The 22,380-nt window shown below is 36.1% G+C and overlaps 1 protein-coding gene across 2 annotated transcripts in view; it reads left to right on the top strand.

Moving 5' to 3' along the window:
- SLK (STE20 like kinase) overlaps positions 1 to 22,380 on the top strand; it is a 58,496-nt gene that overhangs the window by 28,984 nt on the left and 7,132 nt on the right. Inside the window, exons 8-18 of one of the 2 annotated variants that reach the window (XM_070432345.1) lie at positions 407 to 535; positions 887 to 2,230; positions 4,443 to 4,573; positions 4,798 to 4,921; positions 8,355 to 8,534; positions 11,026 to 11,118; positions 17,270 to 17,399; positions 18,011 to 18,135; positions 18,666 to 18,854; positions 19,400 to 19,525; positions 20,424 to 20,537. In XM_070432345.1, coding sequence (XP_070288446.1) covers positions 407 to 535; positions 887 to 2,230; positions 4,443 to 4,573; positions 4,798 to 4,921; positions 8,355 to 8,534; positions 11,026 to 11,118; positions 17,270 to 17,399; positions 18,011 to 18,135; positions 18,666 to 18,854; positions 19,400 to 19,525; positions 20,424 to 20,537 — 2,685 coding nt within the window. The remainder of the gene's footprint in view (positions 1 to 406; positions 536 to 886; positions 2,231 to 4,442; positions 4,574 to 4,797; positions 4,922 to 8,354; positions 8,535 to 11,025; positions 11,119 to 17,269; positions 17,400 to 18,010; positions 18,136 to 18,665; positions 18,855 to 19,399; positions 19,526 to 20,423; positions 20,538 to 22,380) is intronic. The other variant, XM_070432346.1, reaches the window with a different exon arrangement.

The raw sequence follows: 22,380 nt of genomic DNA, 5'->3' as shown, positions 1-22,380 counted from the left end.
ATTTTTGTTATTTTATTGAGGCTTTAAACTGGATTTATATGTATTGCTACTTTTTAAGAACTGGTATTGTACAATTAACTTGAATGTACTTTAAATTTTAATTTAATTTTTATATTACAAGATTTTCAAACATACACAAAAGTACGTGTACTTACAGATATAATGTCATTATTTTTGACATTTCCTTCAGATTCTTTAAAAAGGTACAAGTAGGGGTTGCGGGCACCTGTTCAATCCCCTTTACCTTCTTCTTTCCTAAATGTAATATTGCTTGATAGTGTTTGTATTTTTCCTACCTATGTGTTCATATTTTTACCATATAATAATGTGTTTTATGTTTTGAAACTTACTTTATGAGCAAGCATTTCAGATGTTATTGAGCATGCTCTTTTTAATAATTTAACAGCATCCTTTTGTTACTGTGGATTCCAACAAACCAGTCCGAGAATTGATTGCAGAGGCAAAGGCTGAAGTAACAGAAGAAGTTGAAGATGGTAAAGAAGAGGAGGAGGATGAAGAAACAGAAAATTCTCTGGTCAGTATAATAGAAAGGAAATTTTATTTAGGTAATTTTTAGAGTTGGGTTTTGAGGTATGATTATACCTGTATTTAAGGATTAATTGATGAGTAGCAGTACAGACCTTTAATTTTAGAGGTGAAGATTAATAGCAAATTTACTCTTGCTATCCATCTTTGTCATATGTATTATGTGAAGATTTGTCAGTTCTTTAAACTACTTTTATAACTTCATCAGTTTTACTGGATAAATATACTAAATCATTATATATGAAGTAAATAACTTTAAAATATAAATACATAAAAAAAGTAAAATGTTGTTTTGGTCACCATCTTGTTTTAACACTAAAATATATAAAATCTTTTTCAGCCAATACCTGCAAGTAAGCGTGCCTCCTCTGACCTCAGCATTGCCAGCTCTGAAGAAGATAAACTTTCACAAAATGCTTGTATTTTGGAATCTGTCTCAGAAAAAACAGAACGTAATACTCCTGAAGATAAATTTAACAGCAGAGTTCTTAATGAAAAACCCACTACTGAAGAGCCTGGAAAAGCTGTGGAGGGTATTGATGAACATTTAGGAGCTATGGATGAACTCCATACTAGAACAATAATAATCAAGGAAAATGGGAGAGAGGAGAAGAGACCCAAGCTTGAAAATCTGCCTGACACAGAAGACCAAGAAAGAGTAGACATGAAGTCAATCAACGAAGGAAAAGAGAGTAATATGATAACTGTAGAAACAAATATTGAACAGAGTCTGAAACCTGAGGAAGAAAGGGATCAGGAAAAGCAACAGATATTTGAAAATAAGGTTATAAAATCTGAAGAAGAAATTAAAGATACTACTATTCAAACAATGGATTTAGTTTCTCAAGAGACTGGAGAAAAAGAGGCAGATATTCAAACAATTGACAATGAAGTTGAGCTTACAAAAGAAGATACCCAAGAGAATTTGGGAAAAGATGAGAAAATGAAAAAAGATGTGATCAGTGATACAAGTAATGCAATAGGAACAAGTGAGGCCATAGATGTTGCTCAGAAGGCAGTTGAAAACAAAGCTAAGGATGCTCAGAGTAATGATGGGAAAGAAATGGTTGAAGCAGGTCAGGAATTAGCAAGTAAACCCATTGAGGGTCCTGAGGTTGGTGGTACTGAGGAAGTTTCTCTTAGAGAAATAGTTGAAACTAATGAGATAGATCAAAAATCTATAGAAGGCAAAGGCGAGAAACAGTTAATCAGCAGTTCCGAGAACATAGTGGAGACCACTGAGGAACCCAGGACAAATGAAGTTGAAATTACTGAGTCAAGTAGCACTGAAGAAATAGAAGTCAGAAGTGCAGTGATTCATACTGACGAAAAGGCTTCAGGAAGTGAAACACAGGATGCTCATGAAGCCACTACTCTGACAGAATCAGAGCAAAAAGAGATTCCATGTGAAGTGCCAGTTAAAACAGAACCTGACGTTACTGCCACTTCACAGCCTGTTCCAATACCTAGTATTAATATCAACTCTGATGGTGCAGAAAATAAAGGGGAAATAGGTGCTTTATCAAAAATTGAAACCATGTTGCTACCAGAATCTGAGATTCAAAAGGAAAATGATACTGATTCAGGCACTGGTTCTACTGCTGATAATAGCAGCATTGACTTGAATTTGTCCATCTCTAGCTTCCTAAGCAAAACTAAAGACAGTGGATCAATATCTTTACAAGTAAGTGTACATGGGTCCTTGTTTGGGTTTTTCTTTGTCATTTTGGCAGTTTTAGAGTTTATGTGAAACTAATGTCTTGAAAATAAGGCAGCACTAAATCATTGTAGTATTTATTACTCCTATAAAATTCTTAAGGCCTACAAAGGCAATCAGTTAACAGAACCAAGGAGAGAAGTTGTGGATGTGACCTTTAAGTTTTTCGGTAGTACCTACTTATTTTTGCCAACTTGATATAAGCAGTATATATTATTGCTTAGTGTGATTTGGGTTCTCTTATTGTACATAGGTAGATACTATTTTAGCAAGAATCAATAGTATATGAGAGAATTGAGAAAGAATGACCTTTTTTAAAGCACGTTTAGGGTGTAAACAGTCCTTGATTTACCACTGGCTCACACAGAGGACCACTGTTGCTTCTTCCTCAGTCATAGCCATCACTACTGCCATGAGAACCACTGTGGGAAAACAAACAAAACTAAAACCCAGAACACTTGCAGCTCCTAAATATTAGTGTGCTTAAGACTTAGCAGGGGGGAGCTATGCAGGAGTATGGAGTGGGGCCCAAGAATCAGTATTTGTAACAAAAGACCCCATGGAATTTTGATGCAGGTGAACCGTGGACAAAGTTTGGGTTGACAGGTAGCAGAAGATAAGACTGTGAAAAGCAGAAACAACTTAGAAAAACCGACCTTAGGGACAAGACTAGGGCATGACTAATCAGCCTGCCTATCTGCCCCAGATTATTACGCCTTGCCTAGATTGTCTTCAGTTTATTTTGTTTCACTGACTGAAATTCTATTCACTGACTTACTGAGTAATGTAACTATGTATGGTAACTTTTTAAGTTACACTATAAAAATATACTAATTTTTTAAAAATGCAAATACTTTGAGAATTAAGGTCATGTTAATTATGGATATTTTAGTAGGAACTGATGAAATGGAAAGTTTGGAGGTTATGGGGATGTAGATCTGTTTTGGGGACAAGCCCACTTTAGATTTTAGAGGAAGCCTGATTAGGGTGCTTAGGGGGAGGAGAGGAAACTGGAAGCCTGGAGAATAGAACAATAAAGAAATTGCAAAAAGGTGACTGGAAAGTGACAAAGACAGTTTAAAATTCTAATGCATTTTGAGTTTAGTATTTTCACATTCTACTTTTGCTCCCTCTGCTTTCTAAGCTTTCCCCCATATCAAAACCTAGTAATTATCTGCTCTCAATATTTATATTTTTACCATGTTTATGTATTTGTAGGAGTGTTATACTTCTATTATTTGTTTACATTTAAAAAACATTTGGATATCAGTTGAGGAATCAAGAGTTTGGTCTTAATAAAGAGTGGTAGGCAGCTCTCCCTCTCGGGTTTCCCTCCAGGCATGTTACCTTTCTCTTTCCCTCTCCTAAGCTCCAAGGGCCCTCTGCCTCTGTAACTTGTTTCCTGAGCTTAGCAGCCCACTGGCTCACTTCTACTACCTTTGTAATTTTCTAAATAAACTTTCTCTTTTAGTTTGAAAAAAAAAAAAAAGGAATAGTAGGCTATAGCTAGTGGGCAAATATGGTTCTTTGAGGTGCAGTAGAGGGTGCTCTCTTGCTAGTAACTCTAAAATCACACATTCATTTCCAGCCCTGAAATGGAGAGCAGAGCTGTTGATATTGTTGCTGATGAAATAGCTTTTGATTCCTAGTCCTGGCAGTGTTTAAATATTACCTGGGAGCCTTTTCAAAATACAAATTCCCAGCTATCCTTAACCTTATTGATTTAGAGTCTTTAAGGGCTGAGCCCCAGGAATTCAATTTTGTTTTGTCAGTGGTTCTAGAACTGAAAGCAGAGGTATCTGAGAACCTACAAGGTGAAAAGAGGAAGACAAAATAATGGTTAACATGTAAAAGTTACACTAATTAGTCATTTATATAAATTGATCCTTACCACTGTAAGAATCCTTATCTGATTATGATGTGGTATCATAAAAATTATACATGCACATCATGAAAAGTCATACTTTCACTTGAAAAAATTTAGATTTCATCTGTAAAGTCATGTGAAAGTCAGATGAGGTATAAGATGATATAACTGGTTCTACATGTGAGTCTTACTGCTTTATATTCTTTATATGTATAGTCTTACTGGCTGTTCAATTTTTTTTTTTAAAGAAGAAAAATGCTTTCTATCTCATATTGCTCATATAAAGCCTAACTAAAATAAAATCTCACTCAGGAAACAAGAAGACAAAAGAAAACATTGAAGAAAACACGCAAATTTATTGTTGATGGTGTAGAAGTGAGTGTAACAACATCAAAGATAGTTACAGATAGTGATTCCAAAACTGAAGAATTGAGGTTTCTTAGGTGAGTAGAGAACAACATAATTAAAACTGGTTTTGTGACTTCTTTTTAGTCTCTGCAAAGTCTGAAGACTAGAGAAGGGAATAAAGACTTGGCTAATTTTGGACCATTCTTTTATTACTTTTATGTTTGAAAAAAATTACTTTTAAAGTTTTTTTTTCTAAAAGCATTATTTCAAAGGTGTAACTTTTGGTTTCTGTCTCTGTCATCACTGACATTTTATTCAGACGCCAGGAACTTCGGGAATTAAGATTTCTTCAAAAAGAAGAGCAAAGAGCCCAACAACAGCTCAATAGCAAACTGCAGCAACAGCGAGAGCAAATCTTCCGGCGCTTTGAGCAAGAAATGATGGTAAAGTCTTAAATACTTGTACCATTTTGTTAATTATGAAATTTGATGCTTTAAGAAAAAACCCACTAGTGGTTTTAGATCTTGTTCTCTGATGACTAGATTTTTCTGGCTTTATGATGTGTTTTTGACCAAAAGGGTCCATTCTAGTCTTCCTATCACTGACTTAGAGTGTAATCGGTGTCCTCATTTTTTCCTTGATTAAAATCCGTCATGAAAACCTGGAATCATGAAGATGGTTTACAAAGTTCTTTGGTGTGCCTATTGCTGGATCATTTTTCATTGTTACAGTTTGACCTCAGATTTGGAATCCAAGATTTTAAGCCAGTCTAGGACAGTTATCTTTAAACCTTGCTGAGTATTAGAACTTCTTGGGGGCTTTTTCAAAACAAACTTACTTCTCTGGCAATTCACAGCTGCTAGATAAATTAGTGCTGATTAGTCAAGGGTAATTGTAACTGAGTCTTGGTTTTTACCTTGTGCCCAAAGTTAAAAAAGGAATTAGTAATGTGGTAAAACATTTTGATAACTTATGTTGAACATCTAGCTTAATGTAGGTTAGAAAAAGGATAATTTGAAATGTTACAGTGTTTATGCTTTAAACATAGTTCTTTTGCTGTTTTTGTAAGTGCTAAGAATTGTTTTGTGTGAAGTGCAGTATTATTGATTACATTTGTTGGATCATAACTGAGAATTCCTAAGAAAATAATGAACTTTTTTTCTTACTGAGTATTTTTATAGTACTTATATTCTATTTTCCAGAACCTTATAAAAGCTGTGTTTCTTTTTCCCCCCAGATATTTTTCAGAATGTTTTGCTTTTTAATATGTTAAAGAAAACACCCTTTACAAATATTTAACTCTCTCTTATCCAAAGTTGCAATGTTACTCAAGTTTTATATAAGCAGCAATCTTTTGTTGAAAGTGTAGATTTATAATTTCAAAAGATTTGTTTCAATGATATAAGATGATTATTTTAAGAAATTAATGAAGGAGGGTAAATTTGAAAATGACAATGGTACATAATTAAAATAGATTTCAGATAAGACCTTTGATTTATCAAACATCTACACTAATAAAAGACAAACATGCAAATTGACCATACCTTCACTATGCCTTAAGCCATGCCCACCAGCCAATCAGAGTAACTATATGCAAATTAACCCAACCAAGATGGTGGCGGGCAGCCACGGAGCTGGAGCAAACAGGAGGCTTGGTTACCCCAATGATGGAGGAAGCCAAGCTTTCTGGCCGTGGCTGGCTCTGAGCTCCACTCAAAGCAACAAAGTTTCAATTATAGAAGATAAATAAACCCCAGATACCTGCTTTCAGCCGGCCGTGGCCACGGAGCTGGAGCCTTGGGTTGCCCCTGGCGATGGAGGAAGCCAAGCCCTGGCCGGCTCTGAGCTCCACTCCAGGCTACAAAGTTTCAATTATAGAAGGTAAATAAATCCCAGAAAAAAAAAAGAAAAAAAGGAGAAGCTGGGAGCTTCCATCGCCAGGGGGGCTTGACTAGCCTGCAAACAGCCATCAGCCCCTCACCCAGGCTGGCCAGGCACCCCAGTGGGTACCCCTACCCTAAAGGGGGTGTGGCCAGCCTGAAAACAGCCCTCTGCTCCTCACCCAGGCTGGCCAAACCTCCATGGGGTGGGGGTCCCCACTGGGGGGGCTTGACCAGCCTGCAAACAGCCATCAGTCCCTAACCCAGGCTGGCCAAACCTCCATGGGGTGAGGGTCCCCACTGGGTGGGGGGCTTGACCAGCCTGCAAACAGCCATCAGCCCCTCACTCAGGCTGGCCAGGCACCCCTGTGGCACCCCAGTGGGGACCCCCACCCTGAAGGGCAAACCAGCCGGCCCCCACCCATGCACCAGGCCTCTATCCTATATAATAAAAGGGTAATATGTAAACTGACCCTAACAGCAGAAAGACTGGGAATCACTGGTCACTATGACACACACTGACCACCAGGGGGCAGACGCTCAATGCAGGAGCTGCCCCCTGGTGGTCAGTGCGTTCCCACAGGGGTAGCTCTGCTCAGCCGCAAGCCAGGCTGACGGCTGCCAGTACAGCGGTGGTGGTGGGAGCCTCTCCCGCCTCCTCAGCAGCACTAAGGATGTCAGACTACAGAGTAGGCCTGCTCCCACTGGCAAGTGGACATCCCCCGAGGGCTCCCGGGCTGCCAGAGGGATGTCTGATTGCCAGCTTAGGCCCAATCCCCCGGGGAGCAGGCCTAAGCCAGCAGGTGGTCATCCCCCAAGGGGTCCCAGACTGCGAGAGGGCACAGGCCGGGCTGAGGGACCCCCCCCCCCCCAACCAGTGCAAAAATTTTTGTGCACCGAGCCTCTAGTTATACTAATAAAAGGGTATTATGCTAATTAGACTGGGTTGACCGGACATCTTCTGGACAAAGCCACAGTGGTGGGGCCAAGGCAGAGGTGGTTAGGGGTGATCAGGCTGGCAGGGGAGCAGTTAGGGGGCGATCAGGCCGGCAAGCAGAGGCAGTTAAGGGTGATCAGGCAGGCAGGCAGGCAGGCAGGTGAGCGGTTAGGAGCCAGTGGTCCCAGATTGCAAGAGGGATGTCCGACTGCCAGGATGGGGCCTAAACTGGCAGTCGGACATCCCCCAAGGGGTCCCAGAATGGAGAGGTTGCAGGCCGGGCTGAGGGACACGCGCACCCCCCCCCCCCCCCCCCCCGCACAAATTTCATGCACCGGGCCTCTAGTATTGTATAAATACATTTTTTTTACTTTAGTACTTCATAGCAATTGGATATTCTCCTGGATTCTCTAAAAATTTGCAACATTCTACTGCTTGTATAATAGAAAAATGTACAGTTAACCCTTGTACAGTGCAGGGTTTTAGGGGCATGAACCTGCAGCCCTACCCCTTCCCTTGTGCAGTAGAAAATCCATGTTTAACTTGTAACTTCTTAAAAACCTAACTACAGTTGTCCCTGGGTATCTGCGGAGGATTGGTTTCAGGACTGCCCCCCCCCCCCCCCCCCCATGGATCCCAAAATCTGAAGATATAGAACAATGCATACAATAGGCCCTCTGCATCCACGGATTCCCAACCATGGGTCAAAAATACTGTTTTCAATTTGTGATTGGTTGAATGTGCAGATGTGAAACCCAGGGATACAGAGGGCCAACTGTATATTTATTGAAAAAAAGAATCTGTATATAAGTGGACCTGTACAATTCAAACCTACTTAGGGGTCAACTGTATTTATTTTCCATGTTAGAAGAAAAGAAATGCATGACTTTTTGAAAAATTATATATTTTAGTTCATTTGGCTTGTTCAGTACTACAAAGGTTATATTTATCACATCTAAATTAAAATGCTAGTTATGTCCTCTTAGTAAACACCTTCATTATAATAGTTAATATGAGTGATAGAAAAATAAAATGATCTTGAGCTACATTGTTTTACAGAGCAAAAAGCGACAATATGACCAAGAAATTGAGAATCTAGAAAAACAGCAGAAACAGACTATTGAACGTCTAGAACAAGAACACACAAATCGCTTGCGAGATGAAGCCAAACGCATTAAAGGAGAACAAGAGAGAGAATTGTCCAAATTTCAGAGTATATTGAAGAACCGAAAAAAGGAGGTAAGTGTAACTGCTGTTTTTAATTATTAAAGCTACTTTTACTAGTTAAATAGGACTCTTTTTTTGTTGTTGTTATCTTCCCAACAGTCATGTAGGTTAGTAGTAAGGTCAGGTGTTAACCCATTTTACTGCTCAGGAGGCTGGAGTAGAAGAGTTTTAATGGCCTATTCAAGGTCACAATCTGCCAGTAAGTGTCCAGCTACACGTTGAACCAAGTCTTCATTTTTCTTCCAAATTATCATTTCTCTTTTATTAGTACAACATTTAAGGCCTATTACAGAAGTATTTTTTCAAGAAAACTTAGTGTTGTGTTTGTAGGAGGCAATAATATATTTAATTCATACTTAAAATATTCTTTTTATTAAGTTAATTGCCTCTCTTTGACATTGTACCAAAACAAAAGCTAAATAATCTGAAATTCAAATTCATCAAATTGTGAGATACTTTGAAGAATCAAAGGTAGAAAACATCTGTAAAGTCATTTGAATAGGATGAATTTTTTCATTTTTCCTGAAACTATTCCATATTGCGGTAGAATCTTGTTTGTGGTATGTAAGATTGTCATTGATTGAGAAAGAAGACTTATATATTGGATTAGTATGTCTTTTTCTCCCCAAACTAAGAGAGCTTTATATATTAGCAGCTTTAAGAGATAATTTTATGATTTATTCTGTACCTTTAGTGTAGGAGAAGTACCTTTTCATGATTATAAAAGACGCAGGAACAATACTATTAGAATGGAACCAAAACATCTCAACCAAACTAGTGAATGCATTTTCACTTTTGTATGTTTCAAATACCCAGCTCCATTGACTTTAATATTTAAATTATGCAGAAAATTGAACATCATATTGCTGAACTTGAGGATCTACTTTAAAAAGGATAGAATCAAACATTAATAAATATAGTGTGTTCAATGATTTCTTTAGGTAAAGATGAATGAAATGGTATATAATTTTATTTGATGTGGCTATCATTTCTAAAAATTACTGTTTTGTCACATTTTACATAAAATGGCTTTGTATATCATGGTGTATGACTTTTACTGAGGCTATATGTTAATTCTCTTGAAACCATGGGTAGTTTTCATTGAGAGATTATTCAAAATACATATATATTTTCATTTCAGAGAGGAAGGGAGAGGGAGAGGGAGATAGAAACATCAATGATGAGAGCGAATCATTGATCAGCTGCCTCTTGCCTACTGGGTATCAAGCCCACAACCTGGGCATGTATCCTGACCAGGAATCAAACCGTGACCTCCTGGTTCATAGGTAGATGCTCAACCTCTGAGCCATACCAGCTAGGTGAGAGTTTATTTTTAATAGCAAATTAAATAAATAAAATTTTACAGGTAAATAATGTGATTTAATCCTAAATACATAAGAGTCTCTAGTTATTGTTACTGTTTTGGGTAAGGGAATTTTAGCCAGTGAATATGTTTGAGATCATGATAATGCATATTTTAAATAATTATGTATTTTTTTCCTTATCACTAAACTTCTTGCATTTGGGGAGTCTCTTCCTTTAATGGTGATTTGGTTTCATGAGGAATTACTGATGGGAAATTTTAAATACCCTGTTAAATCAAAATCAGTCTCTTTCACAAACCATCAACAGCATGTGGTGATTTGGAATCTGGTTGCTTTTGGTGCTTCTACTTGTGTAAATACACGATCATTTTTCATAGTTGGATTACAGGTCTGTTTTTAGGTGGAATACATATCTAGAATTTTGAAATGATTTAAAAGAACTCTAAATTATACTTCATTTTATGATATGTTTTATTGGGTATAATCATAGCAAATTAAACTTATTTTATGAGTGCTTATATTACTGATTTTAAACTTGACAATTAAGTTTGGCTTAAATTGTCAGCAAAGGAGAATGTTATTTTAATCCAACTCAAAAGTGTCAGATATATTTATTTTTATCACACCGTGTATAAAATGGTGTGTTTTATAAAAAAAGAAAATGTAGTATCCATTTATTTCTCCTTTGTGTGTTCTAAGGCTTACTTACCCTGTTGTTCTTTTGATCTCATTTAGTGGATTTTATTTAAAATTATCAAGCTAATTATGAAATGTTTCACTTTTATAAGGGGCATTAGCTTTCCTTATGCCCAATATTTCAAACAATGTCAATAGATATGTTTATAATTTTATGATCTTTCAAGAAGGTCAGTTGAGTTAATTATCTTAGTTCAGCATCAGTACTGTAAGTAATCCTTTATTGATTGTCTTTGGGTCTTTAGAGGGAATGATATATAGGGATAATTAAGCAACTAATTAACTTCTACATGGCATAATGTCCCTTTTCTGCACTGAGATTAAGCATGTTCTGTCCTTTCATTCTTTTTCACCAAACTAACACCTATGCTAATGCATGTTCAACTTTTTAACAGCTTTAATATTTGACTTGTAGTTTGCTCACATAAATGCTTGCTGTGGAGAAAGTATTTCCCCACCTCCTGCATGCTTATACACTGTAGGTTATAAATGAAGTGGAGAGTGCACCCAAAGAGCTGAGAAAAGAGCTCATGAAACGCAGGAAAGAGGAGCTTGCACAAACCCAGCATGCTCAGGTAACAGCAGCAGCTTAATGCTACTAAAAACAGAAAGCGGCATTATTCTAACAGCTCAGTAAACCATGGTTGAAAGGGTAATTTCTAAGTGTAATTATTATGTTATTGACTTTGTATGTCATACAAAGGTTCCCAGGGCATTCTTTATGTAGTACTAAAGGCACACTAATGGTGACATTTAAGTTGCTAATATGCTCCATGCTGGGGATCGAGCCCGCAACCCGGGCATGTGCCCTAACCAGGAATCGAACCACGACCTCCTGGTTCATAGGTCTATGTTCAACTACTGAGCCACACCGGCTGAGCCCAATTTTAAATATAAGTCTGTTGTTTTTCTTTTTGACTCAGAATCTAGCAGTTAAAAAAATAGACTATTTTTACCCATATAAATTTGATTCTAGGTTATAAGGCTGAGCCAAATAAGATGAGTGAATTCTTTATTAAATTAGATAAATTAGTATTTTCAATATATTCTTATATAGAATTTCATGTGACTCTACAAGGAATCATCTTTTTTTAAAGTAAGTTTGCACTCAGCTTGGAGGCAAAGAAAAGTGAGTTCAATTTATAGTTACATATGTCAATGAAAGGAAGAAGAGATATGGATTATATATTAACTGTTGCTTTATATTATCTTTTAAATGTGGTCTTATAATTTCAAAAGTGGTTCCCAGACTTTTAAACTTTATAGACCCATGAAAAGGAACACAAAATATAACCAAAAAACATTAGGGACCATGACAAATGGATTGCCATTAAAATTTTATTTTTGCCAAGTAAGGATATTTTAAAACTGTCACCATCATTTCAAAGGAGAGACTATTTTAATACCATAAAAAAGAATAAATACCTCAGAATTAAAAATTTTAATAGTGAAAAGTTTTCTTTTGACTGGTATGGAGATCACTAAATAGCAAACATAGCATTTACTAATGTATTAAGCACTGTTCTAAATGCTTTACCTGTATAAACTCATTTCACCTCACAATATATGAAGTAGTTTCTCTTATTACCTCCATCCTACAGTGAGGAAACTAAAAGCACAGGAAGGTTGAGTGACTTTTCTAAGATCACACAACTGGTTAATGGTAGAACCAGAATACTTGTCTAGCCAAGTTTAGTTCCACATTGAACCACCATAACATACTTACTGCCTCTCATATTTAAGCTACCCTTTTTGTGCCAAATATAAACTCTTAGCAGCTTAGCTTAGTGGTTGTTGGTCATTTCTTGTTATTAGGTGAAAGGGAAGTCCTTGCTGGTTGTACGTATGTTTTTGAGTAATTTGGATCTTATATCAGATAATAATAATAATATAGTTTTTGCCTTTAAAGGAATGTAAACTTTTTAAATTCCAAAGGATAATATATAGACTATAGAGTTGAAATTGAGAATTTAGTGTTGAATGAATTAGATCATCCTATACTTTAATAAAACTTTGTTGGTGATTATTCATATAATTTTGTGTGTTAGACTATATTTTCCAATGAAAGCTGAAAGTAATAATTATTTTTGTAAATTTAATGAAGAATTTAGTAAAACAAATTTCAAAAGTATTTCTCTTTAGCTACTGCTTTTAATGAAGGTGCTAAAACTTGATTACAGAGTCTATTTTAAACTTTTTTTTGAGTGTTTATAAATAATAGCCATATATTCATGGAGCTAGAATGTATTTGATCATCTGGTCCAGTGGTTTTAAAATTGAGCCTCCAGTAGCTCTTGAATTTAGAAGAAGTACCTTGAGAATCCTTCAAAAAGTGAGGACTTTGGGGCTCTCGGCCCCTGCTTCTACTTCAACTCATGCAGCACCGCTTTTTATCTGTTTTATAAATGTTATGTATTTTTGGTGAATTTTTTAAAAGAGGGCTTGACTGATTTAAAAAAAATGCCAGCAAGAGTTTGGAAACCATTGATCTAGTTCAAATCCTTCATTTTACAGAGGAGAAAGAGGCCCCTCTGTTCCATGCCTCAAGAAACTCAACATTTGTATAATTATTTTTTTCCATTTATAAAAAGTCATTCAGCTATATTCTCACCTGGGAGGTGCATTGTATTCTGATCCACAGGGTCTTGCTCAGGCCATGATTCAGTCTTTTCAGTTGTCATCTTGTGCAGTCTTCAACGCCCAAATGCAGGACGTAAGTCCCGCGTGCCTGTAGGAGGATGCCTTATCCTGTTTTACCTGCTTTTTCTTTGGCTCACATGTGCCTTTTCATTGTTAGCTTTATTTGTTAAAACCATAGAAGATTGATAGATGATAATGTCAGTAATGACAATAACTAATAACTTGACATGACCTTTTTAGTACAGTATTCTTCAGAGTTTTCACATTTTATTCTCACTGCCACCACCCTAATGGAGGGATGGAGTGTATTCATTTTACAGATGAAGAAATCAAGGTTCAGAAGTCTAAATGATCTGCCTAAAGTCACTAAGAGATTAGAACTAGAACACTTCTAATACAGTGTTCTTTTTCTATCTACCCCACCACAATTTTTAATTTGAGATTTTCATATTTTTAAGAAATATCTTCCCAATAGTATTTTATGAACTTTGCACATGTGAGAAATTGAATGCTGTGGTTAGATTTTTATCTTTGTGTGAAGTGACATTTTGATTGCATATATGTTTATGTAGCTGTTTTAATTATGGATATGGTCAGAAAAGACATAATAAAAGTGGTGATTGTAGTTCCATTTAACTCTAGTTTTCACTATTCAATTTTCCATAATGAATAGTGAATTGCTATTCTTCTTGTAGTTTTAAATTAAGTCTGGAATTCTAGGCTGTATTCTTTCTCACAGTTTCTATAGGGAGTGACTGGCTCATTTAACACTCTAATTTTTGTTTGTTACATTTGATATATACAACTGGAGTAGATAGAATACAGCTTGATTTCAACCCCCTCTTTCCCCTCTCCTGAAATTAGATTAATTTTTTTTTTATTGGTAGCTGTTGGACTCTATAGTTTTCTAAAAGAGTAAACAAAACATTAATTTTTTTAACGAGAGGGAGAAATTATGAATTACGATCACTTTTCTGATCATTACCATTTTTAGCTTTTCTTTTGAGTTAAAATGATCAAATTCTGTACAAATAGCCCAATATATTATAACCCTTTCTTACAGTTTTCTAAAACACAAAGTTGTGTTTTTCATGTTCATAGATATCTGATTAATACGATAAAATTAGAATTACTTATCAAAATTCAAACTTGTACATTTAATGGGCACTCATTTTATAATTTATGTGTCCTTTTAAAAAGTATTTACTTCCAGTGATCAGATTGATCTCTTAATTTTTTTATTGGATGAATGTAATTTGTACAGTCTTTTTGGAATATAACATCAGTTTTCATTTAGAGCCTAAGAGTAATTTCTAACTAAAAAATTCCATTGTGAATATATTGTACTTGGCTTGTGGAGTAAGGAAATTTAATGAAAGCTCAATAATATTAGAATTTCATTTCTTTTGAGGTAATAAAATATATTAATTAGTACGTAAAAGACCTTTCAGGTAATTTTTAGCTTTAATATAAACAATTATCCGAGCATTATTCTTGACTGTGTAATCATTCAGACTCTGCTTAATTATTCAGGTTCATAGCTCTGTAAGGCAGCTGGTGTTTTTGCTAACTAGTTGTTAGGAAGCACTGCCATATATTGCCTACCATGACTCTTTCCTGTTGATCCTGTATTTTACCTTCTGGAGCAGAGCAATGCTAGTTCTGCCTGCTTTTTGTTGTTGTTGTTAATCCTCACCTGAGGATATTTTTCCATTGATTTTTAGCGTGAAAGGGAGGGGGAGAGACACACAGAGAGAAATATTGATGTGAGAGAGACACATCAATTGGTTGCCCCCTGCATGTTTCCTGATTGGGGCCAGGGATCGAGTCTGCAACCCAGGTACATGCCCTTGACTGGAATTGAACCCGAGACCCTTCAGTTTGAGGGCCAACACTCTATCCACTGAGCCAAACTGGCTAAGGCTACTATTGAACTTTTGAAAGTATAATACTAAGAGAAGGGGCCCACTGCTTACTTAAAGGTTTTCTTTTAATAGAATTCATATATTGTTTATCTAGACATAAATATATAACAGTAATGTGACCAAAATTGGCATTGACAAGAAATTGCATTTGAGTGGCACTGATTTGTATATACCTTTTTAATTTTCAATATAAATGCGTATAAATAAATACGTATTTGCCCCATCTTGTATTTTTGCACTTGATATTTTTGAGCCTAAATGTAATATTTATATTTATGCTAGTTAATTTGGACCCATCACACATAAATATTTTTTTTGTCCTCACCTGAGGATATGTCTTTTTGTTGATTTTTAGAGAGGAGAGAGAGAGAGAGAGAGAGAGAGAGAGAGAGACATTGATCGGTTGCCTCCTGGAGAGAGAGAGAGAGAGATTGAAACATTGATCGGTTGCCTCCTGGTATGGGATGTTGCTCCAACCAACTGAGCTACCTGGCCAGGATCACACACATTTTTTTAAAGTTTTTTATGCAAACCAATGACAAATAATGTTGAACAAAAGAAAACCCTTTGATATGTCTGCCAGCTAATGTAGGTTTAATAAGTTTGCATATAGAAATTTTATAATGAAATTAGAGAAACAATTTAATTTTTATTACAAGTGATATTTACTGTAGGACAAAGAGAAGCTTGAACAACTTTCTTTGTTGTAACTGCTTAAAAGATAGGCATAGAAATTTTGCATCTCTTTAAATAAAACTCAAAAGACCTTATTCTATATAGTTGAATTTAAATACTTAGTTTTATTTATTTTTTGCTGTGATAAAGTTATATAGGTATCTGTAGTCAAGTTGACAATTTTATTTATAGAGGCAATTCATTAGCCTTTTTGCTACTGTATATTTGTATTTTTGCTAAAATACAAATTATGATGCAGATGAGACAGTAGCTTTTGTGACTCCGAATTACAGGATGTCATGAATGGTGGTAAGACCTGATCCTCACCTCCAGGGACAGTAGTAAGGCAAGGACTTGAGGAGCACTGCTAGACTTGTTCTTTTGTGCATTGAAGGCCAGGCTGGTTGTGATTTAGATCTATGAGACTCTGTTTGAGGCCCAAAAATTACTTCCAAAAGGATGTTAGGGTTTTATCTTCTCTAGGATATGCAGGAGGAGGAATTATAGGTGAAATGGTGCTTCAACACTAAATTTTTAAATCTACACTCATATTGATCAGAATATCCCTTGAGCTAATCACAAACTGCTCTAACTGCCAAGAGAGGGGTAGAAATCCAAACATTTCCTGGGCAAAATTTACATTCCTTCAATTTGGATATTGTTCCTTTTCTTCTGTAAATGTATGTTCTAGCATAAAGATCATAAGTCACTTTATCCTTTCTTACACAGTAACCAAAGGGTATTTTTAAAGCATAAATTTGGTATTTACATACATAGTATGTACTCAGTAAATATTTGTTGGATGGGTGAGTGAATCCCAAACATGTTAGAAGAGTTCTCTGATTATAAGGAATTTTGTTTATAGATTTATAAATGTAGCTCACTTTCCTATTCCTAGTTCACATTTCTCTAGCAATGCACTATTTCTTATTAAGTCCTCAAACTATTGTTCTTTTTAAGCACAGGCTGTTGACACAGAAACTATCTTTCTCTATTAGTATAGGCATGGTATTTCTTCCTAACTCTTTGTTTGTCAGAAAAATCGTGTTTAAAATTCTGACATCTGTTTTATTTATCTGCTGTTCATGGCCTTTCTTTCTAAAAGGCATTTCTTGTTTGTTCTTGTTTTATCCACACCATACTGGAATGAATAGTCAGTTTTAGAAGATGTAAATTTATTATTTTCCCAAAGATGTCAGTGTAACAGGGCATTTTAATTATGAGTGGATAATAGACTTCTTTTGTATGTGTTAGTCTTAATGATGAGTTTAGAATATTATGTATTCTAGTACTTTTTTCCTAGGCTTGAATTGGGTGACTAATACATTTATTTATACACTATATAATCTTGGTATTTTAAAAATTTCACTAACTTTAGAAACTTGGTTTAGAAATCTTGATAACCACTAATATATACAGTCATACAGATAAATGGATGTTTTGCTCAGTAAATACTTCTTAACTGATGGTTAACTATGTCTAATAGGAACAAGAGTTTGTTCAGAAGCAACAACAAGAATTAGATGGCTCTCTGAAGAAGATCATCCAGCAGCAGAAGGCAGAGTTAGCCAATATTGAGAGAGAGTGCCTGAATAACAAGCAGCAACTCATGAGAGGTATATGCAGCAATTATGCAGCATATGTGTACATATAGAATGATATCTCAAAAACATTGCGGAGCTATACCTTGAAAATTATTTGAATGCTTTCCTTTGCTAGAGTGGTATAGGGAAAGATAAAGTTGAGGTAAATAAGAGGAAAAAAATTATAAAATACTGGGAGTTATAGAATTCCTTTATGACAGTATAAGTGAAAATAAATATATTCCTTAAAACATCTTTTTGTCCAGATGATGCTAGAAATGTACCTGAATAATTTTACATACTCTCATTATGTCTTATAATTGTTGGTATACTTAATGGCTACATGATAGAATGGGATTTTAACCACTTATTTCCCCTAAGTAATAGCTTAGATTTTTTTTTAATTTCTCATGAAGATGATTAAATAGAATTTTGGTATTGGGGGTGTGGCATTCACTGTTATAGGACATTAGAACAGAACTGAAAGTAGTAATAGATGTTATCTTTACATTGGTAATATTTTATTTATACCTCAGAAGTGTATATAGATAACTTTTATGTAAATTTATGTAAAAAAATGAAATCCAAAGTACATTAGTAAAAAGATCAAAATGACATTTTTGAAAATTGCTTTCTTCTCCTAGCTCGAGAAGCTGCAATTTGGGAGCTTGAAGAACGACACTTACAAGAAAAACACCAGCTGCTCAAACAGCAACTTAAAGATCAGTATTTCATGCAAAGACATCAGTTACTGAAGCGCCATGAGAAGGTTAATGAAAGGAAAATTTATTTACTTTTTGTTCATTTTAAAGTTTGCAGAATGAGGATTTCATTTTTGAAACTTATACGTCTTAGAGAATTCGTTTCAGATTTCTTTATTTTATCCTAAAATGTCTTTGATGAAGTTTGGAGTAATTAATTGTATGTCGATCATGATTGCAAACTTCTTTTCTACAAATTCCATGGAAGGTAACTAATTATAATGCCTAATGGCCTTGATAATCTTCATCTTGGTCTCTCAAAAGTAGCTATTGTGGCTCTATTTGTGGTTCATGTATCTTAAAAATGTGGACTCCCTATACTTAGTAAAAGAGAGCTTCAACATAAGACTCTTATTACTAATAGCTTCATTTTTCCTAGAAGTTATTTTTTGGCTAATATTTTGCTGATTTTTATGCAATAAGGGAGAGAGTAATTTTGGGAAACAACAACAACAAAATGGCATGTTTGAACATATGCGTGGGTACTGAGTGTTAAATTATATCTACATCAACTGGATTCTGTTTAAAACTTTCTTAGGAAACAGAACAAATGCAGCGTTACAATCAACGACTTATTGAGGAATTGAAAAACAGACAGACTCAAGAAAGAGCAAGACTGCCTAAGATTCAACGTAGTGAAGCCAAGACTCGAATGGCCATGTTTAAGAAAAGTTTGAGAATTAACTCAACGGCCACACCAGATCAGGACCGTGAAAAAATTAAACAGGTAAATAAGCAAATTACTGTCTTCTTTTTTAGGTTAAGAATATTTGAATGACTTTTAGAAGGGTCACATGATTGTGTTGTAAACATTTATTGCACTTATTGATGTTCACTTTGGCTCTGTGGGTTGGGGCTAGATATATGGCATGTACCAACTTAGTCTTCCTAGGGTGATGGCCACAGAGGGCAGAGCCTTCCCTCCTATGCCCCACACCAGGTCCTGGATTATATTGGTCCTAAAATTAGCCTTGGGAATGAGATGACTTGGACAGCTTTTAAAGTAAAAACATAAGACTTCACTATATTTCAGAAGTCCCACACACAAATTTAACTGAGGTCAGTCACTAAGCTGATGGGAGGAACAAGGTTGTAATTAGAAGTCCTCCCCTCCCCATAAAATAGACTCCAGCGTGAGTCACAATATATTATTACATGCATCTTTAATTTATTGTACTTTAAGCTTTAGTAAATTTCTTAATTATACCTTTGGAAGATACAGAAATTACATTGCTTGTTAACCATATTTGCTTTTATTTTTCTTATTTACAGTTTGCTGCTCAAGAAGAAAAGAGGCAGAAAAATGAGAGGATGGCTCAGCATCAAAAACATGAAAATCAAATGCGGGATCTTCAGTTGCAGTGTGAAGCCAATGTCCGAGAGCTACATCAGCTGCAGGTTAGATATGGAAGCTCTAAGACAAAGCTGGTAATAGATGAGCAGCACCGGGTTTGGGAAAATAATAGCTAACCAAAGTAAGCTTCACTTTACTCATGAAAATGCTGGAATCTGTTTCCTATTACAGACCGAAAGTAAGATCATTTTAGTATCATAGGCACTTGTTTGTATTATATGTAACTATAATATAGCATGAAGCTAAATTATAACCTAAGAAGTTGAGTCTTTCAAAAGTAGTATTGAGTATTTTTAGTATGTTTTGCAAAGAAGATGAACAAAGTTTTCAAAATGATCTAAGCAGTTTCATTATCAGATTCTGAATTTGATATTTGATTTAGGGAGAAATAGCTTATTTTCTTCTAGGTTCATGATAAAGGTGATAAACTAAATATATGAGAATTTTTCCCTAAGAAATTTAAAGATTACTTTAGAGAGGACTGTTTTTGAACCTTACCTGGAATATGCAACCCAATCTAGTAGATAGCCTAAAATGTTTAGAATTTCAGAGTAGTGTATGCATTTTGGATACTCTACATATTTGCTTAATTTACCAGAATGGAAGATTTCTGAATCCTATATTTTGGTAACAACGGGTAAAATGCATACAAGCTGCCTTCTGAAGTGTCAGTTTTATGAGTAAACCTTAGAAAGGAAAAGCAGGATCAAACTAATGCTACCTAGTTAAGTTCTTTTCATATGGTAATAGACCTAGCTTCTAAACTTGCAAAGATGAAGCTATGACTCATTTCCTAATTCTTGGCTCTTGGTTTTTAGAGGAGAATTTGAACCTCAGTAGTAGCCTAGTGTTTGATGAATAATTTATTATTTTGGAAGATAATGTATTTGTGAAAAGTTACTTTGTTGATCTGAAGTTTTTTAACCCAAACTTTATTTCCAGAATGAAAAATGCCATCTATTGGTTGAGCATGAGACTCAGAAACTAAAGGAGTTAGATGAGGAGCACAGCCAGGAATTAAAGGAATGGAGAGAGAAATTGAGACCTAGGAAAAAGGTAATTTTAAAAGCTCTAATTAAAATGTTTGCATCCGTCTGTCCGTCCGTCCGTCCATCCATCCATCCATCCACTCATCCTCCCAGCTATTGGCTCTTTACCTAAGGAGTGTCAGATGCAGGAGATACAGGGGAGAGAAGACAAAATCTCTGTCCCCCAAAGGTTCAGAATCTGGTGACAAGCAATTACAGATCAGTAGGATCATTGCTGTACTGAAGGAGCTAAGTTCAAAATACAGGGGAGAGGAGCACAGTGTGCAAGCCAAGGAGGAGGAGTGCTTAGGTCTTCGTGGGGGACTCAGGGAAGCTTCTGAGAGGAGATGCCTTGTAAGCAAAGAGGGGCTTGAAGGATGAGTAAGAGCTTACTGGGTGAACAGACAGATTGGGGTGGGACGAGGCAATTTAGGCACAGAGAAGAAAATGACTGAAGGTAATGTGTACAGAAATTATAAGTAGCTCCCCATAGGGGGAGTGTGTTCATATGTGTAGGCATTAGAGAAGGGGAGAAGGAAGTAATGACAGCTTGGTTTAGACAGTTTGACAGGGAGCCAGATTGCAAGGCCATGGGGTGTTATGTAAATTGACAATCTAATAACATAGGAATGGCTTCCCTGCCTTTATCTAACCAGCTACCCATTTTCCTTATTTGCACTTGGCTGTCTGATAGCCTGGTCCAGTTGGTCAACCATTCAGTTCTTGTTATCACTATATGATCCTCCCTTTGTTAATTCTCAAACTTAAAGCTTTATTTTCTCTTGGGCTTCTTGCCTGCTGTACATTTCAACCATTCCTTTCTTCTATTCATCCAATCAATCAATTACAGTAATATGAATTTAGCACCTTTTATGTGTTAACATTTCTAGAGGAAGTGAAATGACCAAGTCAGTTGATAGTGTGGCTTTTTAACTTAAATTTTATTTTTAAATTCTTGAATAGGTTATACAGTCATATGGTTCAGAATTCAAAAGGCATGGAAGGGTAAACAGTGAGAATTCTCTTCTCTAGTTTCTTTTAACTCTTTGCAGTCTAGCTTTCACTTCAAACTCCCAAATTGAACTTTAACTGGTCACAAGTGAGTTGGTAATAACCAGGTCCTATGACATTATCTAATTGTTCTGATTATAAATCTTGTTTCTTAAAATTCTCTTCTTGCCTCACTTTTGTGGTATACTCTCTTCTTTGTGCTCTTTATCACCTTTTCTTTGTCATCCAGGCACCTGAAGTGTAAACATTTCCCAGTTTTACATCCTTAGTTCTGTCCTCGTAGCTAGTCATGGCTTCAACTGTTGCATATTTAAGGACAATACCAAAACTTGTATAGTAGGGATTGTATAGAGCACAAATTCTAAAGTCATACAGATCTGGATTACAATATCTTGTTGACACTGATTAATTTTGTTATTTAACATTTCTAAGTCTAGTTCTCCTTATTTGTAAAATTTATCTTAGTGGGGTTAAGACAGTTAAAGGGAGTGCTGCATGCACAGCAGTAGTCCCAGTACTTGAGCGTGGTCAAGGTTCAATGAATGGTTATTGCTATTACTAGAGGCCCGGTGCACAAAAATTTGTGCACTTGGGGGGGTCCCTCAGCCAGGTCTGTGCCCTCTCGCAGTCTGGGACCTCTTGGGGGATGACCACCTGCTGGCTTAGGCCTGCTCCCCGGGGGATTGGGCCTAAGCTGGCAATCAGACATCCTTCTGGCAGTCTGGGAGCCCTCGCGGGATGTCCACTTGCCAGTGGGAGCAGGCCTAGCTGCAGTTGGACATCCTTAGTGCTGCTGAGGAGGCGGGAGAGGCTCCCACCACCACCACTGTACTGGCAGCCGTCAGCCTGGCTTGTGGCTG

Source organism: Myotis yumanensis, unplaced genomic scaffold (assembly GCF_028538775.1).
Source record: "Myotis yumanensis isolate MYYU_CA2020_CCGP unplaced genomic scaffold, mMyoYum1.0.hap1 SCAF_13, whole genome shotgun sequence".
NCBI classification, from domain to species: Eukaryota; Metazoa; Chordata; class Mammalia; order Chiroptera; family Vespertilionidae; genus Myotis; species Myotis yumanensis.
Note: the sequence above shows the minus strand (reverse complement) of the source record. Positions and strands in the feature narration are given on the sequence as shown.